This window comes from Anopheles gambiae, chromosome 3, assembly GCF_943734735.2.
Source record: "Anopheles gambiae chromosome 3, idAnoGambNW_F1_1, whole genome shotgun sequence".
Lineage (NCBI taxonomy): Eukaryota > Metazoa > Arthropoda > Insecta > Diptera > Culicidae > Anopheles > Anopheles gambiae.
Genome location: NC_064602.1, coordinates 41,618,250 through 41,643,569, shown reverse-complemented (window position 1 = coordinate 41,643,569; position 25,320 = coordinate 41,618,250). Strand labels below are relative to the sequence as shown.

Below are 25,320 nucleotides of genomic sequence, written 5' to 3'. Positions count from 1 at the left end.
CCTTATTTCAAACATAAAGGCATAATAATGGACTTTCTGTTCGACATTTGGTTCCACTGTTCCGGGTAAATCGTTACGCGTCACTTCTAACTAACGTCACACGTGAGCTGGCTTCTAAACGCAACAACGTCGCCTGTCTCTTCGTCATCGTACGCAGATTACGCCCAACATAAAAGCATTAAAGTGAGCAGTAGCGGATGGTGGTTGAAGAGACGTCGTCTACCAGTGAGCCGGTGGACGCTGTCACGAAGAGATGGATTTAATAAAACGGGTTAACATTGAGCAGTGAAGTAGATCATGAGAACTGCCAGTTTGCGTGCTCTGTTTTACGTGTGATTTGATAGTAGTTGCTAGCTTCAATAGAGAGCTAGCCATTTGTGAGTGAAATTGAGTTCGGACTTATGTTGAAGTGTTATTTCTATTGTAACGATATTGTACTATTTTCTTTAAGATTCTTAAAGATAAAAGTTGTGAAAAATTTAATGATTGAAAGTAGTGTATAAACTTTCAAACCTGCCGGCCGGTACAATATGGCGGGCTTAACGTTGATAAATCGAGCGGTAGAAATGAACACCCCGAAATGAACACTGTTCCCATGGAAACGGTGAGAGCACAGCGCTTCACTCTCGTCGGCACGCACACAAACAGTCGATTCCTCTCTCTGTCTCTCACCGTGTCTTGGGAATGAAACGAGAAGATGCTTAGCAAACCCCGCCCACTTTATTCACCAGGCACAGGCGGCTAGCATGCGAGCACTATGCAACCGAGTGGACAGATGAGTGAATTACAACCAAACCCGAGCGGTGTGCCCTCTCGTTAAGTTTTTCGCCATTTTCCAACCGTTAAAATTGCCAAAAAAGTTGGGAAAATTCAACTTATTACGGTTGCAAATGAGTGATTGCTGTAAATTAAAGACTGTAGCTGCAATATCAGCTCATTTGCAGCCCTGTGCAGCCTCATTAAAAGGCCAGTTTTTGTGAATGAAATCGATCGCTGTTCGAGGACCGTTCCCAGCTCAGGTAGGGCCACACATCTGCGCATAAGAGTTTCATTTTCGGCTGCCGGTACCTCAGTATGCAATTTTGCCTCGATCGGTGCGGTCCCTCGGCATTCGGTGAGTGCGCTCCGCCGTGTGCAGGTATTGGATGAATTTCGAGTGTCCCCGCGCGCACTGTGGTACCCGGTTTGTGGCACACACCGCTAGAACCCCTCGAGGGCACTACGGCCGTCCCGTTCGCACCAACGCGCGTAGCCATAGGAAGCAGTGGCAGCAGCATAGGCCAGCATCACCATCCCTGTGCGGGCACGATCGTGATTGATGTTTGCGCTCGCCCCGGACGGAGGAGGACGGACTTTCTTTTTTTTCTATCTATCAGCCCCGAGAGCATCGGGTTCGCCGGAGGTACTTCGGTGCGCGTTCGAGCAGCAAGTTTAGCTCGTGGCAGTTAGCATCCTTGCGTTTATGGTGCAGGACCGGCCTGAAGAGCCTTGCGTGACCATCGGATACATACATATGCGAAGCGTGTGTGCGTGTGCATTGTACGTATGGGCATTTCTAGTTTTACCGTACGAGCTTGCGTGCCAGCAGTAGTGTTTCGGTCTCGATTGTTTGCACGTTTACGTTGTTTTTGTGTTGTTGTTGTGTGCGGTGACTGTTAGTGAGCATTAATGGTGTAGCACAAGTGATAATGAGCAGATTTACTACCGCCGATCGTGACCATTGTTTGCACGTGCGGATGAGGATGATCATGTTGTTGATGATAGTGTCATGCTAGCTGCAGCAATCAAAGCAATAAACCGTGTGGAATTGTGGCATTATTTTTGGGTTTGCTTGCATGAAACGAAATTACGTTTTAAGAAGGAAGTTTAGATAAACGCCTCAATCAAAAGGTGGAATTTTGGAAGTGAATTTTAACAGCTCATTTCGTCTCCGTTGAGGCCCGTGTGTGAGTGCGTGTGAGCGAGTGTGTGTTTTGCTGTTTGTGAAGCAAGTGTACTCGGGAGCGTATCAGTAACACGTTCTAGCCTCTAAAAAAACTCCCAAAACCCGAAACAGAGTGCTTTTATTTTTTGGTGAATTGAATCATGAATCTAGTGACGGTGTTTATGGTGTGCCTGATGGCCATCAGTGCCTGGGCGGAGGTGGAAAGCAAATCAAAGCCCGGCCGTGGCCGAGGATCGATGTGGTGGTAAGTAATTGGCACCGAGCACTGCACTTAACCTTACCATTGCTTTAATGTTTCGGTCGTAGTTGGATGGGTTTAACTACGGCGATGATGATGATGCTGCCTGTCGATGACATCATTATGGTGCGCGGGTTGTGGGGCAGAGAAAACATTAAGCACCAGGAGTAGGGGGAGGGCCATAAAATAGTTACAGCAAGCCGTGGTCTGGTGCCTGGGTTAAAACCGCTCCGCGCGCTCACAGGCCGGGGGATGAAAATTAATATTTCCTAATCGGCCGCTACTTAAGTGTACCATTAGGTAAAGCAGGCAGGAGCGTTTTTATCTAAAACGAGTCCCCCACCACCAGCCCATCGCTGCTGCCCATCGTTTGGTTTCCGACTTGCTGTCCCGCTTGGAAGAAAAAAGCGCAGCATCCTAGCTAGCTATTATCGCGACGTAGGTTGATGGTTGTTTATTTATTTATTTATTTGCCCGTTTGATTTTCATAGTCTGCTAGGTTGTCTTTATTGGGTATAAGCTGCGCCACGCTCTTCTCACTCCCATTTTTTGTCGTGTTTCGAAACAAAGGTTTTAAAGCATCCAAAAATCGGTCGGATTTGTATTCCCCACAGGGTGTAGAAGCAAGGAAAGTGTGTGTGAGAGAGAGAGAGAGAGAGAGAGAGAGAGAGAGAGAGAGAGAGAGGGCGAGTACAGGAACTAATCTTGCACGGTTCGCGTGATAATGATTAATAGAAAATTTATGGTTTCAATATCAGTGTTTTATGGTTGCTTTCCGTCCCGCGATCGTTACCAGTGTGTGTCGTGTTTTGTGTGTACATTGGGAGGAGGTTTAAAAGTTGCAAGTTGGTGTTTTTTTAATTCTTCACTGTTTTGAGGGCACTCGGTGGTGTAGAAAACCGTTTTGGCATAAAATTTTAAGCTCCGCGTCCTGGGGCCGGGGGGCTGGGGTTTTAACATTATGTTTTATTTCTGTGGCGCAGTTTTATCTCCTCCCAAGTTCAGGGGGCTAGCCTGCCGTGTTTTGCTACCCATTTTGAAAGGTGTCACTAATAGCTTGGGAAAAGAAGAGCTGAAGCTAACAGAAAAGGAAAACGAAGCGGCCAAAATCTCATTCAACCCGCGCACATTTCAAGTCGCACGCAGTCTTGTGGTTGTGGGATGTTTTTTGTTGGATTTGTTAATTTTTGGGGGTCCTGTCTTTATTCCGTTCGCTTCTTTTTTTATTTTCTTGCTGGAATCGCAATGCGTTGCAACCTGTCGAGGTGTGCCCTTTTCCGTTCCGGTGGCCTCGAAATGGATATCCACTTTTCACACTCCCCGGGGCCCGGTGTGACAAGTGACAAACGGACGCAGCGGCCGTTCCACTCCATCCCGCGAATCGGTTTTGTCTGTCACTTTGCATTATGTTTTCTTGCATCCTGCCTGGATGGAACGATCGAGAAACGATCGGTTGGGTAGCGTGGAAAAATAAACGAGCAAAAAGCATCTACTCTCTTTTCATAAGCACACCTAACAGCATCGTAAATGTTGAGTATAATTACGTTTGCAATTGGTTTTATTGCTCCAACAATATTGGATGGCCTTTAATAGGGTGTAGGACCTTACTTTGCTACCGGCAAAAGGGCTGGCGAGCGAATGCAAATTGTCTCAACGTTTCTCTTTTGTGTGTGTGTGTCTTCTCCCCTTTCGATCACAGTTCAGGTTCGAGACGAGAGTGAAAGACAGAAATTAACACTGCAAATTGATTTGTATGCATCACCAGGGGATGTTGAGTGAAGGTAGTTAAGTTGCGATGGTGTGCATGTGACGGGGGAAAGACAAACAGCGAAACCCAAGCGGGGTGTTGTACCTTACGCTTGCGCTGTCCGTTTTAATTAAATTAAAACCGATTTCTACCAAACCAGCACCGAGAGCGTCTACGTGTGCACGCGCGTTCTCATACATTTTTGTTTTATTTCTTTCGTTTGGGCTGGTCGTTTCGCAATATGCACCGGTATGCTTCGTCACCGGGCGTGTAAACATTTTTGTTGTTTTAATTAAGATGGAGATTTCTTTTTAACCCAAATTGATCGTTATCGGTCGTAACGAAGCTGGAGAGGTTTTTTGTGGTTCATTCTCATTTTGACTGTTGTGTGATTTTTGTTGTTGTAATCCGACTTCGAGGAGGTTGCGTCCACATTCGCACATATCACTCCGACCGACCAAAGCAACCAGGGGCGGGAGGAGGTCGTGCCACGATGTGGAAAACAAATCACTCGTAATCCTCGAGGCTCGCAAGCGCTCACCCTGTCATAAAGCGTGTGAACGAAACCATTCCTTTACCTTTTTGGGGTATATATTTTGGGACCTCGAACACCGTTCCATGAGGAACATGAGGTGGGGCTCTGGTGCGGAGAGAGATTTATACATTTGCATCACATGCGCGCGCGCGCGAAAATGTCCAATTTGCGCATCCATGGTACTGGCCCGGGCAACGGTGAGACGTTGAGTGATTTTTTTACCTCTTTTCGTTGTTCTCTTTACGTGTGCCTTGTTTTTTCTGCTTTTAAAGGTAGCTCAAGAGTGTAATCCTTTGTCTAATGGCAGCTTCTATTGATGGAAAGCAGACACAAATCGGGCCGAAACATCGGATGCGAAACGGGGTGTTTGTATAGAGGTGTGAAATGGAAGCTTTCAGGTGTAGAGGATGATGACTTCACGCTTGATCCTGGGTAAAATGAAAAAAAAACACACACACACACAAAAAACAGATCCTCCACAAATTCCATCATCAACACAGCAACTTTGGGGAACGAAATTTCTCACGAGGATTACCCCTTGAGAGCGCATTTAACTCACCCGTTCTGTCCATTTACACGAGCGTGCGCGCGCGCTCAAGAGAGTGAGCTTTGGTTTTTAACCCAAACGAAAGACTTCAACGGCGGCAATTAAGCGACAAACCCACCCGCAACAGGCCCGCGGCTGTTCGAGTTTCTCGTGCTTATCGTTTGCACATAAATCTCCCCCCTACCCCACCCGTAACCATTAAGCCACTTGACGTGTGGTAAGCTTCAAGCGTGTTGCGTTGCTTGCTGTTGATGTTTTTTTTAAAGGATGCATTCCGATGCAGGTGCGCGCGGGCGTGGTGGCGTGCGCGGAAGCGACCGTTCTTGGGTTCCTCTTCTTGAGCTTCCCGGTCTGGAAAGACAGAACAAGAGCGCACTGGGAGATTTGTAGTTTGTTGTGGCCGTCTCCGGCCAACACCGCCGTCCGCAAATATGCCCTCGCCAACCCCTTAGGGTGGCCTGGCCTGGCTGGGTGCAATTTTTCCCAGGCTCCGCGAGTTTTGTTGCTACCTTGCGAAATGCATTGCGCGTTTGTTTGGTTGATGCAACCGTCTCGCATCTCTCATGCGAACATGCACGCTCACATACACACAGAGAAAACCCCTCGGGATGGTTCGAAGCGTTTGTTAATAGCGTAATAAATGACAAATTAACACCGTAGTGTCATTTTTCATTCGATCGTACGGGCAGTGTGTTAGGCCGGGATGGAATGGTACCTCCCGTGCACTGCGTCGTGGTGCATTCCTTGCACCGTCTCGCGCCGTTCATTCGTCAGCCTTTTGTGGCTTTTTAAAATCCATCCGTGTGTAAGTGTGTGTGTGTGTGTGTTTTGTATGAAAAATGATTACCGATGTGATTAATAGTGACGGATCGTGGCGGCGTGCGCCCTAACCTCGCGCCAGCTTGAACGCATCCAGCGCGCGCGCACACACACACGCTCCATCAATCCAGAGGCTGCGCAAGATTCTAGACGCACTGGGAGGGAGTTTATTCTTTTTGATAAATTAATTTAGCTTCCCATTCCATACGGCCGCCAATTGGTGGTGGCACCTGGTGGCCCCGGGTAGATGCTATCTCCCTTTCTGTTGCCAACTGTAGTAGTCCCGCAACACTATGGTGCAGTGTTGATGGGTTTGGGGGTGGATCGGTGGCACGTGGTGCAGCAACTCTATTCGTTCATCCGAGGCCACCCTCGGTGGGACACGTCGGGACGAACGATGATGACGACGCCGGGAATAATTATTCCAACAACCCTCTCGATCGATTGATGAACTGTGTCGTTTGCAGTGATATTTTTGTTTTTGTTTTTTCCACATTGCCAAGGACGTCCTTCCCCTCTCGTTTGGTACAGTTTTCTCCACTCCGTGTGCTCTCGTTGTCACTTGAATTATCATTAATTATTCGATGAAATATCGTTTGCATTACTCGATTAATGGGCAGCAACGAGGGGCTGGTACGGCTGGAGTGTTTGACAAATGAACGAGGGAGTTCCGTGCCGGTTTGGGGCGGTCCTGGGGGGTGAAGGCAATTTTCTTAATCTTGGCACTTGGGTGGTGATGCAGAGCTCGAGAAAACGGAGGGAGTGCATATTGGCTTTTATGCAATCTCCTCCGCAAACTGTTGGAAAGTTGCGAAGTTGCAATTTATGGACCTCACACGCAGCTGACGCAGACACAGGGCCGACCACCGCGGTCGTAGCGGTCCGTGTTTATGAGGTGCTTGTTTATTGCCTCCCGTGGTTTACAGTCCGTGCCAGGTACGGGGTGGGGGTGGTGTATGTTTGATAATTAGTTTTTCGATTACCCCTTTCCGGGCACGGGCTTTCCAATTAATCACATTCGAACGCGTTTTACAATCCTTCACTCAATCGGTTTTATTTAACCTCAATACGAACGGCGCCGTGCCAAACCGCAAACGCAAAGGTGTCGCAGAAGATCTGCAAACATACGGCCGTTTGCGGTCGAAGGCGAAGGCGCTGCAGTGGTAATTTGATAACGCACGATGAAGCAGTCGAGCAGAAGTAGAGTTTTCTGATTTTCCGGTCCACTTTTCCCGTTCCCGTTCAACGCAACGTTCCTGGGCCGGGGGGGATTAAATGTTTGCAAATGTGATCTACCGATCGATCGTCACGATCGCCACGTTTTGCTTCAAACCGAACAGAACAAACGGTTCCTTCGCCTGATGCAGTTTATTCAGTTGGAAAGGAATAAAACCACTAGATTCGTTCTGCAACACGACACGGAAAGTGGTTTTTCCATAATCAACGCACAGCCGCCGTCTTGCCGTGGAGACATTGAGCCGGATGCATTGGAGCCTGATTGTGTAGCGCGCGAAAGAAAAACGAACATACAAAAGAGGCACCTTTGGCGACGCTTTATCGATCGTTTATGTTTATGAAGTGTTTGACGTGTGGTTGAGTAGCGCATTCGACGAGCCAGATGAAAAGCTCCTGATGCAGCGTGTCTGTCAAGTTTGCAAAAACAAAAAGCAAAAAAGTCAATGCCGGCGCTTATCCAGTTACCGAAAAAGGACAGCTACCGATTGCGATACTACAGAAAAAGAGCAGCCTGATTGGAAAGTGAGGAAAGTCTGCGATGACAGATCCCCCTTCGGACAAACTCCCATGTCTGGGCCCATTTCCATTCGCTGAACGACGGCGACCACGATCAAGATCAAGACTCAATAAATAACGCATCACAAAACCGACAACCCTCTGGTATCACGGGCACGCATCATAAATTGTCGAGCCGGCGGCACACGGCGGCACGAGAACTTGGAACGCCACGTTCCACGGGGCAATTCTTTCGCTTTCGCGGCCCTGCGATGGATGGGCATTCTCACACCGGTCCGGTTTTGGGGATGGGACTCTTCGCGGGCCAGTCGCGTCGCATCGGTGTCGTCTCCTGGTGATGTATGATGCGGGACTGCCGCGCCAGTGCCAAGGCTGTTCAGTTTTGCAAGACAAAACAAACGGCGGTGAAACGGGTGGACGCAGTGGACATGGTTTTTATGCCTTCAATTTCCATCATTTCTCTCGGTGGCAGTTTGATTTCTTCGCCTCCATCTTTGGCTGGGAGCAAACGGAGAGAAGCTTCAGCTGCGTGCGATACTACCGCTGCCATGCGATCGCATCCTGAGAAGCTTGTGTTAGAAGGTGCAAAACCAAAAAAACAAAAACAGGATAAAAGTGGAAGAGTTTGCTTGTTGTGCGCGCACCGAGATAAAAACAAATCAATCGAGCACGAAGAATTCGTAACGCGTTCCATTCTCGTTCCGCGTTCTTTAGCTGCTCAACACGCGACACGACAAACAGGACAAACTAATTTATTTTACAATCGTTCGTTCCGCGACGCAACGGTGCATTATGTAAGAATGGGGTAACTGCTCCGTGAAGTCTCCGGACAAGCTGACAATGACGATGATGTGAGGATGCTGCCCGGAGTCTGCACACCGTGACGTGTTGGAATGTGTGTGCTCACATTGTGTGTGTGTGTGTGTGTGTGCGCGCACATGAGTGTTTGACGAGTTTTTCGAACACAGTTTTATGATCGACTGCGTTACTACCGACCTGCTGATACAAACGCGCAAAACAAACGTAAACCCTTGGTCACGTTTCGGCAATCGACGAGTACGATAAATGGGCGTGCAGACGGACGGATGGACAGACGGGCGGACATACTCCCGAAAATGTTTGTCTGACACTTTTGAGGTCTGGTGCTGCTGATCAACGGCAAACGGTGGAAACAACCATTCTGACAAACTGCGACAGTTCGTACGATCGATGGACTTCCCAGTGGCATTGAGAAGTTTTTTTTTGCGATAAGCCTCGTGTGGACATTAGAACGTCTACTTATTACGAATCCTTTGCATTGTGAGGTTTTGTTTCGCTTCGGTGAAGCAAATGCGATTGATAAATTACCCGTTAGTGAATTGTAATTAATTTTACTTAAAAAAAGGTTCGTCGTTTATATTGTGTTGTGCACAAAATATTTCATTTATTTTCAAACAAATTGAAATGAGTCTTTGAACGCTTCATCACTTTCCCCCTTTCACCGTTTGCGATCACTTTCCCTCGATTGACCATCGGTGACGCATCCGGTGTGTTTGATTTTCCTTCCCAAGCAGCGCTTCAGAACGATTCCATCTCGATTTCGGACACACGGTACCGTGGGAACGCAGCATTTGTGCGCACGCACCAGTCACGGTCACCACGGTGTGTCCGTCCAACTTCCACACCGGTAGGCATTATGCTTACGCAACGCCGTAGCACGTACCACCACGGCGACGCCATTGATCCGCGGTGTGCCCTCCTCCCCACAAAACCCAGAAGACCTTCGGTGGGTGATGATGATGACTGTTTGTCCAATTAATCATACGTCAGCTACTGCAGCACGGGACTGGGCAGTACACCGAACTGGAGCTGAAGCTAAAGCGGGAGGCAAAAGTCCATGTCCCGTGCCTTGCCTTTCGTGAGCTCATTTGCATTTCGTGACGCCCGTGGTATCGCTTCCCTGGGAGAGGACGTTTGTTTGATTTTTTTTTTACGGAGGGGCGCCTCCCAAAAAGTAAGATGGCAAAAAAGCGGAACGGAACCCACGGGTGGGTTGGGGATGGTCAAATATTGATTCAACTAATTTCTTGTGAAGTAAACAGGCTTTCTAGTGGCGACGAGTTCGGGTTTGTCCGGGCAAACTGTGAATGCAAACAGGTTGCAACAGGTTGTGAGAAAAACAAAAATAAAACGGAAACAGTTTTGATAAAGCTGGCTGTAGAAAAGGTGTAATTTGAGGTTCGCTAGGTAATGCTTCAGAAGGGAAAAATATGGGATTTCCTCAACAGATCCGGCAAGACACTCTGTCTCGCATTCGCTGACTCGTCACCTTGACAGCTTTCTGGCGTCCAGATTGTGTCCATTTCAGGGGGTTTTCCAGCGGCACCCATCATCTGCTGTGTTTGTGGAACGCATTAACGCCTCACCTGATTGAGCTGTTTGTCCAGGTCCCAGCATGTGGGTTTTTGTAGTTTTCGGAAATTTAAGGTCACACAAATGTAAGGAAAAAAATCAAACCCAAACTATCCTGCATTCTATGTTGTGCTTGCTGACCGTCTTCACCCGCAAGAGAGAAAGCTTACTTTCTATTAAAATCGAAAAGCGAATGAAAGCAAAAGTGTGATTACTGATTTGTCCCGTTTTCTTTTCCCACTCCAACAGGGGCATCGCAAAGGCGGGCGAACCGAACAACATCTCACCGCTCGCACCGGGCATGGCCTATCTCGATCCGGCCATCCATGCGACGCTGCGGCGCAAGCAGCGCCGGCTGGCGCGCGAAAACCCGGGCGTACTGGCCGCCATCGCCAAGGGCGCCAATCTGGCCATCAACGAGTGTCAGCATCAGTTCCGGACGCGGCGCTGGAACTGCTCGACGCGCAACTTCCTGCGCGGCAAGAACCTTTTCGGCAAGATCGTTGAACGAGGTAAGTCTTTATGTGTGTGTGTGCGTGTGTGATATTGCGTCGGTGTGGCGCGCGGCAGAATCTCGGTAATTGCTATTCCGGTGAGCGCTTCCGCAGCTCGCTCGTGGGCGGTGGACACATTTGCTTTATGGCGTGGCCACACAGCTGCCTACGCTCCAGCTTTTGAAAGCCATTGAAATGAAGCGCGAAAAGATCTGCCCGGCCAGATAGTGGCGGGCTCACGTAAAACGGTCGGTTGCGCTGTTTGGTAGGAGTTTGGCGGATGGATGTCACAAGATGGAAACGTGCCCGTTTTGTACCGCGCTGTCATGTAACACGATGAGCAGCTTGTGGCGGTGACAGTGAAGCGATGCGCAAATATTCACCGCCATACGTGCGGATTAATGAGATCGTTTCGGTTAATCCCGAACCACGTGTGTGTGCGTGTATTAACAGATCACGCCATGGCTGGTTTCCGAAAGAGCTTGGTGTTAAACCGAGAAAAAAAACACATATGCGCCATGTTTTGCCAAAGCGTTTGTCCCTGGGATTTTCCCGTGTCACTGTACACTCCCTTCCATGGCTAGCTACATCTGTCCTGTAGCGCTGGTAAATGTCTTCATGTTTCAACAACAACCCCAACAACCAAACAAAATAAAGCCACTTCAATTGCGTTGCCCTTTGTGCCGTGCTTAAACATCATGTAATCCCGGGCTGGCACGATGTCACATCGTGCTAATCCCGCTCACGAACCATCAATTGCGGTGTTGATTTACCCGGCAAAAGGGACCCCGTTGTACGTGTCCTGTAACAGACAGCACGCCCCCGGAGGCAACTTTGGCGGTAAAATCGAATCATCGGTGTCCTGTTGCAGGCTGCCGCCTCAGTGCGGTGTCCTTTGCAATGCGTTGGCAAAGGTGAGTTGGCCAAAAAGGGACACACGCCTGCAGGCAATTGAGCGATCGAGCGCATCCTTTTCAGAATTGTAGCAATACATGTCCCATCATCACTCTACAATTTGTTGGATAGAACGTAGGGAAAAAACGATACAAAAACGGTCCACAGACCACACAGAAGACGAACGGGAGAAATAACCCCCGAAAAAAATAAACGACACATTCGATCCGATTGCCTAACGCCGGGAGCATTGGCACAGCGCAACGGGTGCTCTACCTTCCAGGAGAAAAGCTCCCGAAAAAAGGCACAGACACCCATGACAAACGACATGTTGGGAACTAATCGACTCATTGACCTGTCGTCGGACGCAGCAGGACGCCACGGCAGCGAAGGGGCGACTACCTGGAGCGGGTTAACACACAAACACACACACACAAAAGCAATACCGTGTCCCAAACACTCGTCGCGTATCCTCTGCTGCTGGGCAAGCAACGCGTTTGCTGTGGCTGTTGTGCGCGATCGCGTAATGAAAATGTCTCGTTTTTACAACATAATTCCAATCCGTCCACTGTGTCTGTCTGTGTCCGCGCATCATCAACCGCAGCCGCAGCCGCCGCCGCCGGCGACTAACGTTTTTAATTCTATCACCATCTTCAGCGGTGTTTCCATCATTGCATCCCTAATTGAGTTGCGCGCGCGTTTGTGTCTGCGCACGCGTGTGTGTGTGTGTAGAGAAAGTGCACTCTTCACGCTAACCGTCACCAAAGGGGACCGTGTGTGTGTGTGTTTGAGTCTCAGTGGTAGTGGGAAGAAATTAAGTCATTATTCATCTCGGTTCGCCTGGGCCACCGCTCCCGGTGGCAATCCATTAGCATTTTTACTGCAGCTCCCGCTATCAATAATTAATGCACTCGCGATAGCGCAAAAGGGGCCTGTCGGTGTGAGTGTGTGTGTGTGTGTGTGCCGCATCTGCACCGTTTAAACGGCGCAGTCTCATGGTAACAGGAAAAGCGGAAGAAGTATGCTGCTGTATGCGCTCGTTGCTTTTCTGTTGTGCCCCTTTCTACGCTCACTAGATGGCGTTTCGCTTGGCGTTGCGCAAGGTGGGCGCAAGCGATAAATTATAATAATTGTAGGAAAATTAATGGCAATTTAGTATCTCGCTCACCGGCACCGGGATCAGGATCAAAGTGGTGGAGGATGTAGGGAAGGGGGTGTAGAGGAAGATAGGTTCTTTTTATTGATTAACCTCCCGTGTTATTAATTGAGCGAATGAGTTCACAATTAATAACGCGCTTCGTTTTTCTCCCCGCGTTTTTGAGGCGGAAAATCCAATAATTTCATCGGCAAGCGGTCTGCAAGCAGGCCGGCAACAGAGGCAAGTAGAGGAGAGGGGAAAGGATTTGCTGTAAATGCTTACCTTTCTCGCCGCAGAAGCTCGTTACAAGTACATAACAGCGGACAGTATTTAAGCGAAACAAAACTCTCCAAACCAAAGTGTGTAAAGCATCGAAGCTTTCCCACCGAGTGACTCTAACCGGCACCACTATTTGACAGGCTGTTTGTTTTCTCTATTAACAACAAACCCCCGGGCTTTTTGCCGCCCCAGGGTCCTGTGGATAGTAGCAGCCGAACAGCAAGTGGGTGGCCACCACACACACTCGAGTCATAAGGCAGGGAACAACGGACCGAACTGATCGAGTTTTCATGCTGATCGCGATGTTTGCTCGGCCGACTCGCTACTGCTGTTGCCCACTGCTCGAGTGTGACCGGTGGCAAGTACGAGTTGGTCAAACACAAATACCCGCGGCTGACTGACGGGCAGGGAAACAATACCGCCCCATTCATTCCGCGACACGGTTTGTGACGCGTTTGTTGATGCCTTTTTCCCGAACGGTTGATCGAAACGGGAACGGGAGACTGGACAACCTCTAGCACGGCAGCCTCGGAGAGATGGAGCGAAAAAGCACTTGAGCACAGAGTTGAAGTTGAATTGAAAGATTAAAACGAGTGCGCACGGTTAAAAGCCACTGACGGTGGTCCCTGGCCGGTGGCACTTATCGATCGAGATGCTCCGTTTCTCCGCACGATCGCCTCTCACCTTACTTTCTGATTTCGATCCGTCCGATTCCATCCGGCTTCTGGCTTCGGTAGGTCCAACAGCCGTACACCGTACCGTGAGAATCTGTAACCGTATATCTGTGTGTGTGTGTTTTTTTTTAGTATTTATCGCAACTTTATCTCTACACTTCGATTTGTTTATCGCAAAATTGTTTTTATGCTTTTTACTCAACCCATCGACCGTCGTGTGCGTCTGTCATGGCGGTGATGGGCTTCGGCTTCGGCTTTTCTTTAATTGACCGGCAAATTAGCGGCGGTGGCCCTTATAAGCATGGGATCGGCTTCTAGTTTTCTTCAACGTAATGTCGAACTGCTCGCCCGTGTGTTAAACGTTGGGTTGCCGGACGTCGAGTTGACGTCGATCGCGAGGCACAGAAAAGATTAAATCGGTAAAGCGCCCCCGTATACGACAACTTTATTACACCCTGGCCAGAATGGCCATCATCTTCTTCTACTGCCTCGGAAAGCAATTAAACGCTATAAATCTTGTCACACGTTTCCGAACATTGGAACTGGCAGCTTCACCCGCTGGAGGAGGAGGACTGCAGGGGAACGTTCAGGTGACTTTCGCGTGAGCCAGTACGGTCTGTCTAGGAGTAAAATCGGGATTGTACTTCATTTGGTCGACCGGCTGTAACAGCATGCCCGACTTTACGATCGAGCTTTGCCTTTGCGCGCCCCGTGTGATGATGGTGATGATGACAGTTTTATTTTTATAACACCGACCATAAACGTGGCGGAGAGGAATGAAATCCGGAGGCAATTTTGAAGGGATTTGGCATAAGATGATGGAGGGAATGAAGGAGAGAAGAAAGACAGGATCGAGATATGTCTCTAATGCTGTGTTTTTTTTATTGATGTTGATGTTGTTGTTGTTGTTGTTGTTGCTGATGTGTTTCTTGTGCGTTGGTACAATTTTCCTACTTTGGTCGGCTTTTAGCCGTAGATGAGTTCTCTAAATAGGCGAACAAATCGCTTCAGCAAGACGCACCCGGAGATTGTTACGTTCGATACGCGGGTCCGTAGTATATATGTGTGTGTGTGTGTTTAGGAAGAATCTTTCCCTCAGGATGCCGGTTCGTAACACGGAACACGGGACATCATTCTGGGACCGAAAAACGGTCAGGGTGCAAGAACGGGCAGAAACGGGCTCACCTTTGGTGTTCGCAAGCCTCCCAAAGATCTCGCAAAGAAAGGAACCGTGTTAAACCGTAGCGATATATATTAATAAAAGATTTTATACGCTCCATAAATCAGCCGAGCTAGAGATGGAAAGGCAAGAGAGAGAGAGAGAGAGAGAACGAGAGAGAGAGAAGGTTTGCAGGCATGCATCGAAGCTGTGCTGGAGCTGCTGGTGGTGGTCCAAAAGAGACCTTTCCTGGGCTGGTCACGGAGCATTGTCTAGAAGTAACGGGTAACTTGTGCTTAGACATCGATTCATTTCCTCGTCCCGTACGCTTTTGCTTTTGGTCCAAACCCCTAAGACCTTCCTATTTTAGGCATAAACGAAACCCACCCAGTTTAGCTCACTACAAGGAAGCGATAAAATATCCCGCGCAGACTAGTGTGTTTTGGCATATTTTCTGTAGGCAAAGTGAAGCCATTTGGCTACTGCAAACGTTGTCCAGGGGTAATTTGCACAAAAAAAGGTATCTCAGGCACACACACACACCTAGACCCCAAAAAATTGCTAGACAGATAATTTCGATATCGATCGTGAGGGTCCCCTCGACGGGGCGACAGACCTTTAATAACGTAACCAATAATTAGCATCGCTCCGAAATGGAGGAATTCCGAGGGTTCACTGTGTCTGGGAATGGGATGGTTCCATTTTGCCAAAATTAAACAATAACCGGTGATTAATGTTTTGCTGATCTAATCATTCTGTTGGTTCTTCCTTGCCGGGCAGTCTTGTTCGCAATCAACCAGTAAGCACGTTTTTGCGTGTTGAACTAACCGACAAGGTTGCTTTGGAGATGTCCTTGGTGCACTTCAATCAATGGCAATGGAAGGTTTTCTAACAAAATGCTTCCTATTTGGGAAGAAATGAGAAAACAACCAATCAACCTGTTCCAACTCATTCACGAGCTACTGCAAACGCCCCTTCTTATGCAAATAGAGGTGCAACGGTGGTGCACCCATGCTACCTGGTGGCTCTAATTTGATGAACTCTTTTTAACTACGGAAATGATCTCAGGATGTATGAATAAAATAATGGAAGAAGCCAAACACACTCTCAAAAAGAACAGCAAAAGAAGCAAGCTAAAAGAAGCCTAAAACGGAAAATCCGATTCATTCCGATAAATGTCTGCAAAATGCTTATCCTCGCATCGTGAAATAGAAAATCACATGAACCCAGACGACAAAAACGTGAATGAATGTTGGGCCCAAAAAAAAAGACCGGAACCTTGAAACCAGGCGGTGCAATACGCGCCTGCGAATACAAAACTCCTAACGCAACGCCCCAAATTGAACCATTAAACTAATTGTTATGCTCGGAGGCTCTTGTTTTGTTCTGCATTTTTGGAACCCCTGTATTATTACGGATTTAGTTTTGGGCTCCCAAACCACGCGGGCCTCAGCTCGCGGCAGGAGTCTGTGTAAGTGCGGGAGGGAGGGGAGCAGAAGGAGAAGGAAAGGTGTTTCCCACCCGGACAGCCATTGTTTGATTGCCAATACGCGGGGTTCGAGATGATGAAATGAAATCGAAAAACGGCAAGCAAGAAACACAAACACACACACACACATGGGATACAACATTTTTCGACCGGATTTCCTTCTCATTTTGTGTGTGTTTTTTTTTTTGCTTTATTTAGTTGGGAACTTGGATGGTACCCTTGCACCCATCATTCGGGCAGCATTTCGTGAATGGGGTTTGTTTTGTTTGTTTTGTCCGTTTTTATCTGGTCTTGTTACGTCTCGGCCGCGTGGACAGTTTTGTTAAAGCAGCGCGCAACGCAAAAGCTCAATGGGCGATGCAGCGACGAACCCGGCAATTAGAGCGTACGCGAAGTGAACGTGACAGGGGGAGGTTGTGCGAAAGCAACTAGATCGCATTGAAAACAATCTTCAGACAGAGGAAAGGATAGAAGAAGAAGAAGAAGGAAAAAAGAGCAATGCGAGCTGGATAAAGGAACGAAACTCAATCGGGTTTGTGTATGCGTGAGCGTGTGTTTTTGGAGGGATAAAAATATTTTGATTTCACATAGCCAGCATAAAGGCAATCCTTTCTTTGCATACGACGTCGGGTTCAATTCCATCGTTCCTCCCGAGGGGCAGTCAAAGATTAGCTCCGTTGTTCTGTCACTGGCTGGCTGCGTATCGGGCGTATGAATGGAACGAAAGCTTGTCTGCGGGAAAGATTTCCCATTCGGATACGCTGTTAAGATACGCACGCGGCTGTTCCGATTTTGCTTCCCTTATCTTCCCCGTTCCAGCGTTACTCGATACATATTAACCCCGGCGTTGTGGCGTTGTCCGGTCGAAATCGGGCCACCGGATCGATGGCAGCCGCTTGATATCATCGAGCGGGACCGGGATCGTGGCAATGAAACCTGATCGAGATGATGTCTGAGGTGATTATGCAGAGTTAATTTATTCATTAAGTAAGCGATTGGATCGCGATCGCAAGTTGATGACCCCCGAGTACGGCGATGATGGATTGCGGTTCCGAACCCTCTCGCCCTACCGTCTGGGAGGTACGGGTTGACGGACATGTTCGATCACGACCCGATCACGAAACGCGCCCGTTTCCTTCAATCTGTTCCCGGCGAACTGTCACGTGAAGAAAGGGTCTAAATGTCTTAATCCAATAAATATAAATTCATCGATCCCCGTCGCTAGCAGCCCGTCGAATATGTTGTGTTTGGTAGCGGTGGTACCGTTTAGGACGCACTGCTTGAAGAGATTTTGTTCGTCTGCCCTCTCGCTATCGCTGCTTTTGTAGCCACTCGTCAAACATCCCGTATCAAACCGATCCGATCCTAATAAATCAATTAATAACCGATCAATCACTGACGCACAGGCACGCATTCCTTCAATCGACCGAGACCACTCAGAGAGAGAGAGAGAGAGAGAAAGAGAAAAAGAGAGGGATAGAGAGAGAGGGATAGAGAGGAACAAAAACTCGTCCTGTCATCTCGCCCGGGTTTTTGGATCACTCGAGACCAATAGGATCGTCCAGTAGAGTGCCAGCCAGTGATCTAGTGACAAACGACATTCAGGGGTTTGGGAGAATAATCCGCCTGCCGAAGTTGGACGCTGTGTTGAGCGAGGGAAAGATCCCATCCTGGGGACCCGGGTGTACAATTACCTCGAAAGGGTTCTTATGATAGGTAGAAAGGTTCGGCGATGCGGGCGAACGAAGCAGGTTCGTGTGCGTGTCCGTTGATATGACAAATGAATTGTCACAAATTAGAGCCGGCTGACAGTGAGTGCGTCGTCGTTCGTGCTCTATTTTCTATTTTGTGTGTGACTAAAGGTGACAACATTCCTGCAATAATTGCCCTGCCTGACTTTCTGAAGGAACCGTACAATCGGTTTCACTTAGCGTTACACGTGCCTTATTGCTGTAACAAGGTCGATAACAAGGTAATTAATAGCCACAAAAACGTAACTACACGTTGTCTTGGATTTCGCAACCAAACTCATCAACACCCAGACTGTGTGGAGAGGTGCGTTATCTTGACCCTTTTGTCACTTCGTCTGTGCATCGCTATCACCCGCCGGTGGTGTGTATGAGGTGTGCAATAACAGGTCACCAAACGGGGCAAAGCCTTTTACCACCTTTGTTAGGTTGCAGCGTTTGCGTTGCGAACCGACCTGGTTAACGTCATGAGGAGTGGTTTTTTGGCCCGTCGATCATCGGCTGTTTATGGCAACCGTTGGCAACTTTGTGGCTCACTAATGATGGCTCGTAAAAATCACCGATCCATTCCGACGGGTTCGATGGAAGGTTCTTGCCACCTAACCTTGCCACCAATAGCACTCGCCCCCGGGTGCGTAGACAATCGCAATGATGTACCATTTTGTGGCAAACCTCACTGAACTCAATGGCAGGGCTTTTGTTGCACCCGAGCTCGTTATCGATTGCAAACTGTTGACGTGTCCTTGGTGGGTAGTGTGTTTTGTTGCGTTTTTGTCTCTTTCTATTCTAGCTGCATCAACAAATTTATTCGATTCCCGGCGGGAGATTTCAACCACTTTCAGGGTCAGCAGACAGAGAGATGATGGATTGTAAGATGAGGCGTAACATTTGACAAATCAACGGCTACCAGACCTTTTTTCCATAAAATTTTTTTGTGGACAACACTCCGTTGGTGTTCCTTACCTGTGTAGTTAGGCTCGTCCGGAGTTGCATTGCTTTATTTCTCGTTCGAGGTCACTCACTAGAATTGCTCTCTTTCTCTCTCTCTCTCTCTCTCTCTCTCTTCCTCATTTTGACACCCCAGATGTGTCCGTCCGTAGTGTTCATTGACACATGCTGCTACAGGCGATGCCATGCGGGATGCTTGCGCATTCTGTTTCGCAGATCTGTTTCGAGACACTGCACACTGCTTCCTGCCAGCCAGACGTAGAATAGCTCCCTGAAGGGGTCCACTCGACTGGAGCTTTATGATGATTGATGATTGCGAGCCTATCCTCGCGGGAGTTGTGAGTTTTATGACGCACTGGTACACATCGGTAAAGGCAGCTAAACCTCCGAACGCCCTGTTGTGACTGTGCGGGTTATCGCAATCGTTTAGCCGTGATGATGTGCACACCTACTGCCGTGCAGGGGCATCCCGCAGTAGGTGTAAAGGTGTGAAATTGGAACCCGGAAAATTAGCACTAAACGTACGATTATGGTCCTGCTGGACGCTGGCCGCAGATTGGGGACCCACGATGTGCAGTTCGCATCATTGGTGTCAGTCAAGGTATGCAGTTTTTCGTTGGACATTTCTTGCTCTTCCAAGCTTGTGCTCGACGAGGGGGTTGCCCTGAACCCGTCGGATACGATCATCCGCCCTAGACCACAGCAACTGAGACGAATTTGAGTAGAATGGTTCTTTCGGACGCTGCGGAGCTCGTTTGTTTACAACCTTTACCTGCATGGTATTGAGTATGTCCCGGAGGTATGTTCGTTCCAGCTCGACTCTAGAACGATCCTTTCGCTAAAGTGAGAAAAACGAAGTACGTGGGACGAAACAGCCCGGAGGAATGCTTGTAGAAACAAACGGTCTATGGCCAGCAAGCGATTGGATAAAATTAAAAGACTCAAACCGCGTAGAACTCAAACCTTACAAACAGCTAAGCTCTTCAAACTCTTGGCCTCTAGCCTCACGGATGAATGGCTTTTTTCGATGGTTCTGGCACGCTTTGGCCTGTTCACCTGCATCTCCTCTGCACACAGCAAGGGATTGAACGCAAACACACACTTGCGTTTTACGCTTTTACGGCGACCTTCGGCTTAGGGGTCATGATTAGACCGCTGAGGGGGACCGTAAAGGAAGGGATTACAAAACGATTTAATTTATTTTAATCGTCATACTGCCTCGCTCGACCCGGCAGTCAGGCTGAAGTGTCCCGGAACTCGCTGCAAAATGTGCTCCGGTAGGGATTATTCTTGATTAGTTCTTAAGTCTTTAGGAAAAGGGGCAACGAAAAGCCATCGGCTGGAAGTGATATTTGTATCACTTACCGAAAACCTCAACTGAACCTCCTAAGAACCTAAGAAACACGAAAAAATTGTCTCCTTTACTTATCATCTAGCTTATTATTTATCTTTCTTTCTCTCTCTTCCATCAACAGGTTGTCGTGAAACGGCATTTATCTACGCGATCACCAGCGCGGCGGTAACGCACAGTGTGGCGCGGGCGTGCAGCGAAGGTTCGATCGAGTCGTGCACTTGCGATTACTCGCACCACAACCGCGAACCGCAGATGAACAACATGGGCGTGGTGGCGGGCGTCGGCGACTGGGAGTGGGGCGGCTGCAGTGACAACATCGGCTTCGGCTTTAAGTTTTCCCGCGACTTTGTCGACACCGGCGAGCGGGGCCGCACGCTGCGCGAAAAGATGAACCTGCACAACAACGAGGCTGGCCGTGCGGTAAGTGACCGACGTTTAACTTCTATCGTTAAGGGAACGTTCAGGCTGGTCGTAAAATCGGGACGGAACGGATCGCTCGATCGATCGATCGATAGTTGCAAGAGCTTGAAAGCGTAACCCATTTTGCGTCAATTTCACCACTCAATTGAGCGCCGAATGAGCCGGTTACGGGGCGAGGGCAGCTGGTGAGCGCGGGTGAGCGATAAATGTTGCCACACAAGTGGAAATTTCCTCACCATCACAGCTCTGCACAGTTTTCCCCCGTTAGCGTTGGGGGCAATGGCAATGACGGCTGGCGTTTAATGTACCATGGTCCACACCCCCCAGGGCCACAATGGTTCCCGGGAGGTCCTGCGTGGCTGCCGGCTGTTCGTGTGGCTCTGCTAAAGCTCGGTTTCATAACGCTTTTAATGCTTTTATCTCGTTTTTTTTTTACATTAAACACTGGGGCGGGGTTATCTCTCCACCCCCGGCAGACTGGGTGGGTGGATTCGTAACGGACTGGGAGGGCAAAAAATCAAATAAATAAATTTTATTTATCTCTACCTGCCTGCCCGATACCGGACGCTGCCACCGTCGAAGTGCTTCGGTGGTCACGGGGCTTAATGTTGTTCACCATCTGTGTGTGTGTGTGTCTGTTTTATTTTCCATTTCTTAAGCAGAAAGATTGCACGCATACCATACATTTTGTTGTTGTTGTTGTTGCTGCTTTATGCTCGCCTTCAATCGCTTATAAAAACACAAAAAAGCCTCCAACCGTTCGGGCTTCCTACTCGATCGTTCGATCTCACGCGACATCCATGCAACCGCGATGAAATGGTTCGCGAAATAATCACGAACGGGACTGGCCGACTGGCTCGCGCGCCAGTTTCTCGCTGCCTCCCTTCGTCCATCTCGTAGCGATCAATTTCATTAATAAATGTTTTAATCCCTATTCCGTGGGATTCCTGTCCCAAATCCGTGGGGGAGAGGCGCAAGAAAAGATGGCAAGAGACAGAAAGGGAGCTCTGTCCCAAACCAACCCGGTATGTGTCTTGCAGCTTTATAGTATTTCTCTGATTGCGTGATCGTGCGCTTCGGATGCTTCTTCCAGCCACTCATAAAGGAAAACAAATTTCGTACAAAGCGTGTAAAAGGTCCAAAAAAAGAGCAAAATCCACTCCCGCTTTTAAAACGCATGCATTTAAACTGTTGACAGCTGATAAAACTGGAATGAATTCGTTTATGAATGTTATTAATTCGTGGCGATTGTAATTAAGTGACATATTATTTATGCTTTCTACTTGGGTTTCCTTTGCCTTCCCGGGACAGTGTACCTGCCTTCCTAAGCGCTTAGAAATTGGTTCGATTTGTGGTTTTTCTTGTGCTGCATCTTACTCGCAGAATGTGATTCACGCAAAAAAGATCGTCTCGAATTCCTGACAACCACTGCAGTTCGTGCTCTCTGCATCTTCTTGTGACCCAAACATTCCTTACACTCAATCCCATCAGACCGAGCCAGACGGTGCTGCCCGGAATTGATAATTAAATTTGATGACTCGACTCGTGGGGCTGCTTCGCGGGCTCGAATTGAGAGGTTTAACTCACTGGCGGTGGGATTAGCAAATCGATGCTCTCAACAAAAACTGGACACACTTTTGCCTTGCTTCATCAAGGCTCTCCCCCTCTCCCCAGTTCTGTGTTGAAATTGAAAAATCGCCACAGCTCGAAATGCAAGCTTACAGCGTTGGTTTAATTGATTTTTATTGCATTTTATACGAATTGCGAATGCAAAACGAATGGGGCTTTAATGTGACGATAAATCCTACCCGAAAGCGTCGATGCATTCAGCGTCGAATGGGATTTGGTTTGTGTCTGGCAGCGCTCAGTACCATTAGCTGGGATTAGCTCGTGCACGGCCATTCTGCGTGATGGAATTGATTTATTTTAATAATAAAAAGCTGCGTGTGACATTTTATTAACACTTGCAAACAAACGTTAATGTTGACTCTGTTTTTTTCTCTCATTCTCATACAACAGCATGTACAGGCGGAGATGCGACAGGAGTGTAAGTGCCACGGTATGTCCGGCTCGTGCACGATGAAAACGTGCTGGATGCGGCTGAACAGCTTCCGTACGATCGGAGACATCCTGAAGGATCGGTTCGACGGTGCGTCCCGCGTGATGGTCAGCAACAGCTTGCGGAGCACGAGCGTGAACGAGAACACGCTGACGAATCGCGCCGGCTCGGCTAACCTCAAGACGAACGCGAACAGTGTCGGTGGGTCGGCGAGCCCCAACAGTGTACTGAGCAACTCGATCCATGCTCGTGGCCATCAGCAAAAGCGTGTCAATCGGTAAGTGTACTGATCCAGTATTGTTGTGTTATGTCACTGTTTAAAGGCATCTGAGCGGAGTTTGATTTCCTCAAAGACGATACATCAATATCTAACCTGTTTTGTTTCCCAATTTTCTCCTTCTGTTCGCGCAGGTATAACTTCCAGCTGAAACCGTACAACCCGGAACACAAACCACCGGGCTCGAAGGATCTGGTCTATCTGGAACCGTCGCCCGGCTTCTGCGAGCGCAATCCCCGGCTCGGCATCCAGGGTACGCACGGTCGCCAGTGTAACGACACCTCGATCGGCGTGGACGGCTGCGACCTGATGTGCTGTGGACGGGGGTACCGGACGCAGGAAGTCACCGTGGTGGAGCGCTGCTCCTGCACCTTCCATTGGTGCTGCGAGGTAAAGTGTAAGCTCTGCCGAGCGAAAAAAATCATCCACACGTGTCTGTAAAAAAAAAACGAAAAAGGTGGACGAATTTCCCAAGCTCCCGAAATGTGTGTGTCCTTCAATGCTCCCGGTGGGTGAATCATCTGTCGCCTGTTGCTCGTACCATCGCGTCTCTGCTTTCGGGGCAACGTGTTTCCTTATCTTAAATATTCGACTTTTGTTTTAAAACGTATAATGGATCGGGACGGCGACGTACACGGTTTGGCCGTTCAGCGACGTGAGAGAATGGAATGCTGTGCCCAGGCCAGTGCCAGTGCGGTGGGATTAATAATCTCGTACATGGGGTGCGCGGGTCGAGGCGCGGTGGATTTATCGTGCTGGAAGCGCTGCACGGAAGGAGAGAACGAAAGATAGCAGGCAACGAACCCCGCGTTTCGCTTTCGATAAAATTCATCGAGTGTTGAGGCCAAGAAGGGGTTTGGGTTTTATCTCGCTCTTGTCCCTGCTCTGCTCCATGACACACATTAACGCTGGAACAGGAATAGAAATTTTGAGCTCTAAGAAAAGAAAACGGTGGAGCAAGGATTAGATGGAATAGAGCACACACTGAAGGAGCTATTTGTAAATAGTTTTGAAGTAATTTTTGTTTAATTTTTAAATAGCATATCTCTCTTACTTTCCTCTCCGACCTATACACTTTACTCGATTTGTTTTTTCGAACAACTTCTCTACACTCATAACTGGCTGGATGCTTTATGTTTGCTGCTGGTTGGTTAACTTTACTGATGTTCTGTGTTTAAAGAATTAGTTTACAAAATCATGCTAAATTGACTACCAAAAAATCCCATAAACAACGTACCAACTATTGACTAGCAAAACGCGGGAAGAAAAGGAAATGCTGGGAAGAACGGACCAAATGAGGCAAAGCTCTTGGTTGTTTTTGTTTAATACAAAACTGTAAAACTTTAGAGTAGAAGAGGAAATGGTCCCGTTTGGGGTACGTTGGACAAAACTAGACAAACCAAAATTTAATCACATGTGTAGAACGTGTTTTCTTTTCGGCAAATCGTTCCGCTTAGGTAGCTAACTTATTTGACGCTCGTACTTAATAGAGAGTGTAATATTTTTGTTGTAAAGAATAGGTTTCGGTGCGATGCGAAGAGGAACAAATTGTTTCAGTATTATAGAGTCACAGTAGAAACTTCATTAAAACATCATCCTTTTCCTCATTCCTCGTACATCCCACACATATTCTCCTCTTTCTCCTTCTTTCGAGTGGTGCCAGTTTCTTCTTCTTTGGCTCAACAACCGATGTCGGTCAAGGCCTGCTTGTTCCCACTTGTGGGCTTTGGCTTTCAGTGACTAATTGATTCCCCCCCATAGCAGGATAGTCAGTCCTACGTATGGCAGCACGGTCTATTTGGGGATTGAACCCATGACGGGCATGTTGTTAAGTCTTACGAGTTGACGACTGTACTACGAGACCGGTGCCAGTTTAAACAAAATAAAAAAAAACAATTTGTACAGCAAGTTTATGAAGTTGTTAGAGGATAAAGGAAATAGAATGCACAAACGAAATCCCAGTAAAAATTTTGTACGTATTATAAACATCAAGCGCCCTGTGAGAGAAAAATCAGCTACAAAGGATGCTTTTCTGTGGCTTCGGTGTGTAAGTGTATGTGTGTGTGTCTATATTTTTTTATGAACTATACGATCGATAACCCATTTTTAGATTTTAGCTACAGCTGTACATAGAGCGAGATATTAGATTGATAATTTAACTAGACTAAGATGCAGAACAGTGAACAGCCGGAGGTCAGGAAACGCACAGTAAAATAATACAGGGTTTCCCACGATTTATTGGTTGGTTCCCACGATTTATTGGTGCGTTCCCACGATTTTTTGGTCATTTCCCATAATTTTTTGGTAGCAACCCACGATTTATTGGTCGGTTCCCAAATATTATTGGTCGGTTCCCAAATATTATTGGTCGTTTCCCAAATATTATTGGTCGGTTCCCAAATATAATATAATA

General features: G+C 48.0%; 1 protein-coding gene across 1 annotated transcript; it reads left to right on the top strand.

The window, feature by feature from the left end:
* Positions 1–277: 277 nt before the first annotated feature.
* On the top strand, positions 278–24,573 carry LOC4578033 (protein Wnt-1). The gene is made up of 5 exons (XM_061656386.1): positions 278–2,189; positions 10,224–10,486; positions 20,273–20,571; positions 22,591–22,907; positions 23,042–24,573. Exons 1-5 carry the CDS (start codon positions 2,086–2,088, stop codon positions 23,346–23,348), a joined length of 1,290 nt encoding a protein of 429 aa, XP_061512370.1. The 5' UTR covers positions 278–2,085; the 3' UTR covers positions 23,349–24,573.
* Positions 24,574–25,320: the final 747 nt, after the last annotated feature.

What these genes read in the sequence shown, in the direction of transcription:
- LOC4578033 (XM_061656386.1), top strand. Translation starts at nt 2,086, where the DNA reads ATGAATCTAGTGACGGTGTTTATGGTGTGCCTGATGGCCATCAGTGCC. An exon ending in GGCCGAGGATCGATGTGGTG is followed by an intron (nt 2,190 to 10,223) that starts GTAAGTAATTGG and finishes CCACTCCAACAG; the next exon opens with GGGCATCGCAAAGGCGGGCG. An exon ending in CAGCAAAAGCGTGTCAATCG is followed by an intron (nt 22,908 to 23,041) that starts GTAAGTGTACTG and finishes CTGTTCGCGCAG; the next exon opens with GTATAACTTCCAGCTGAAAC.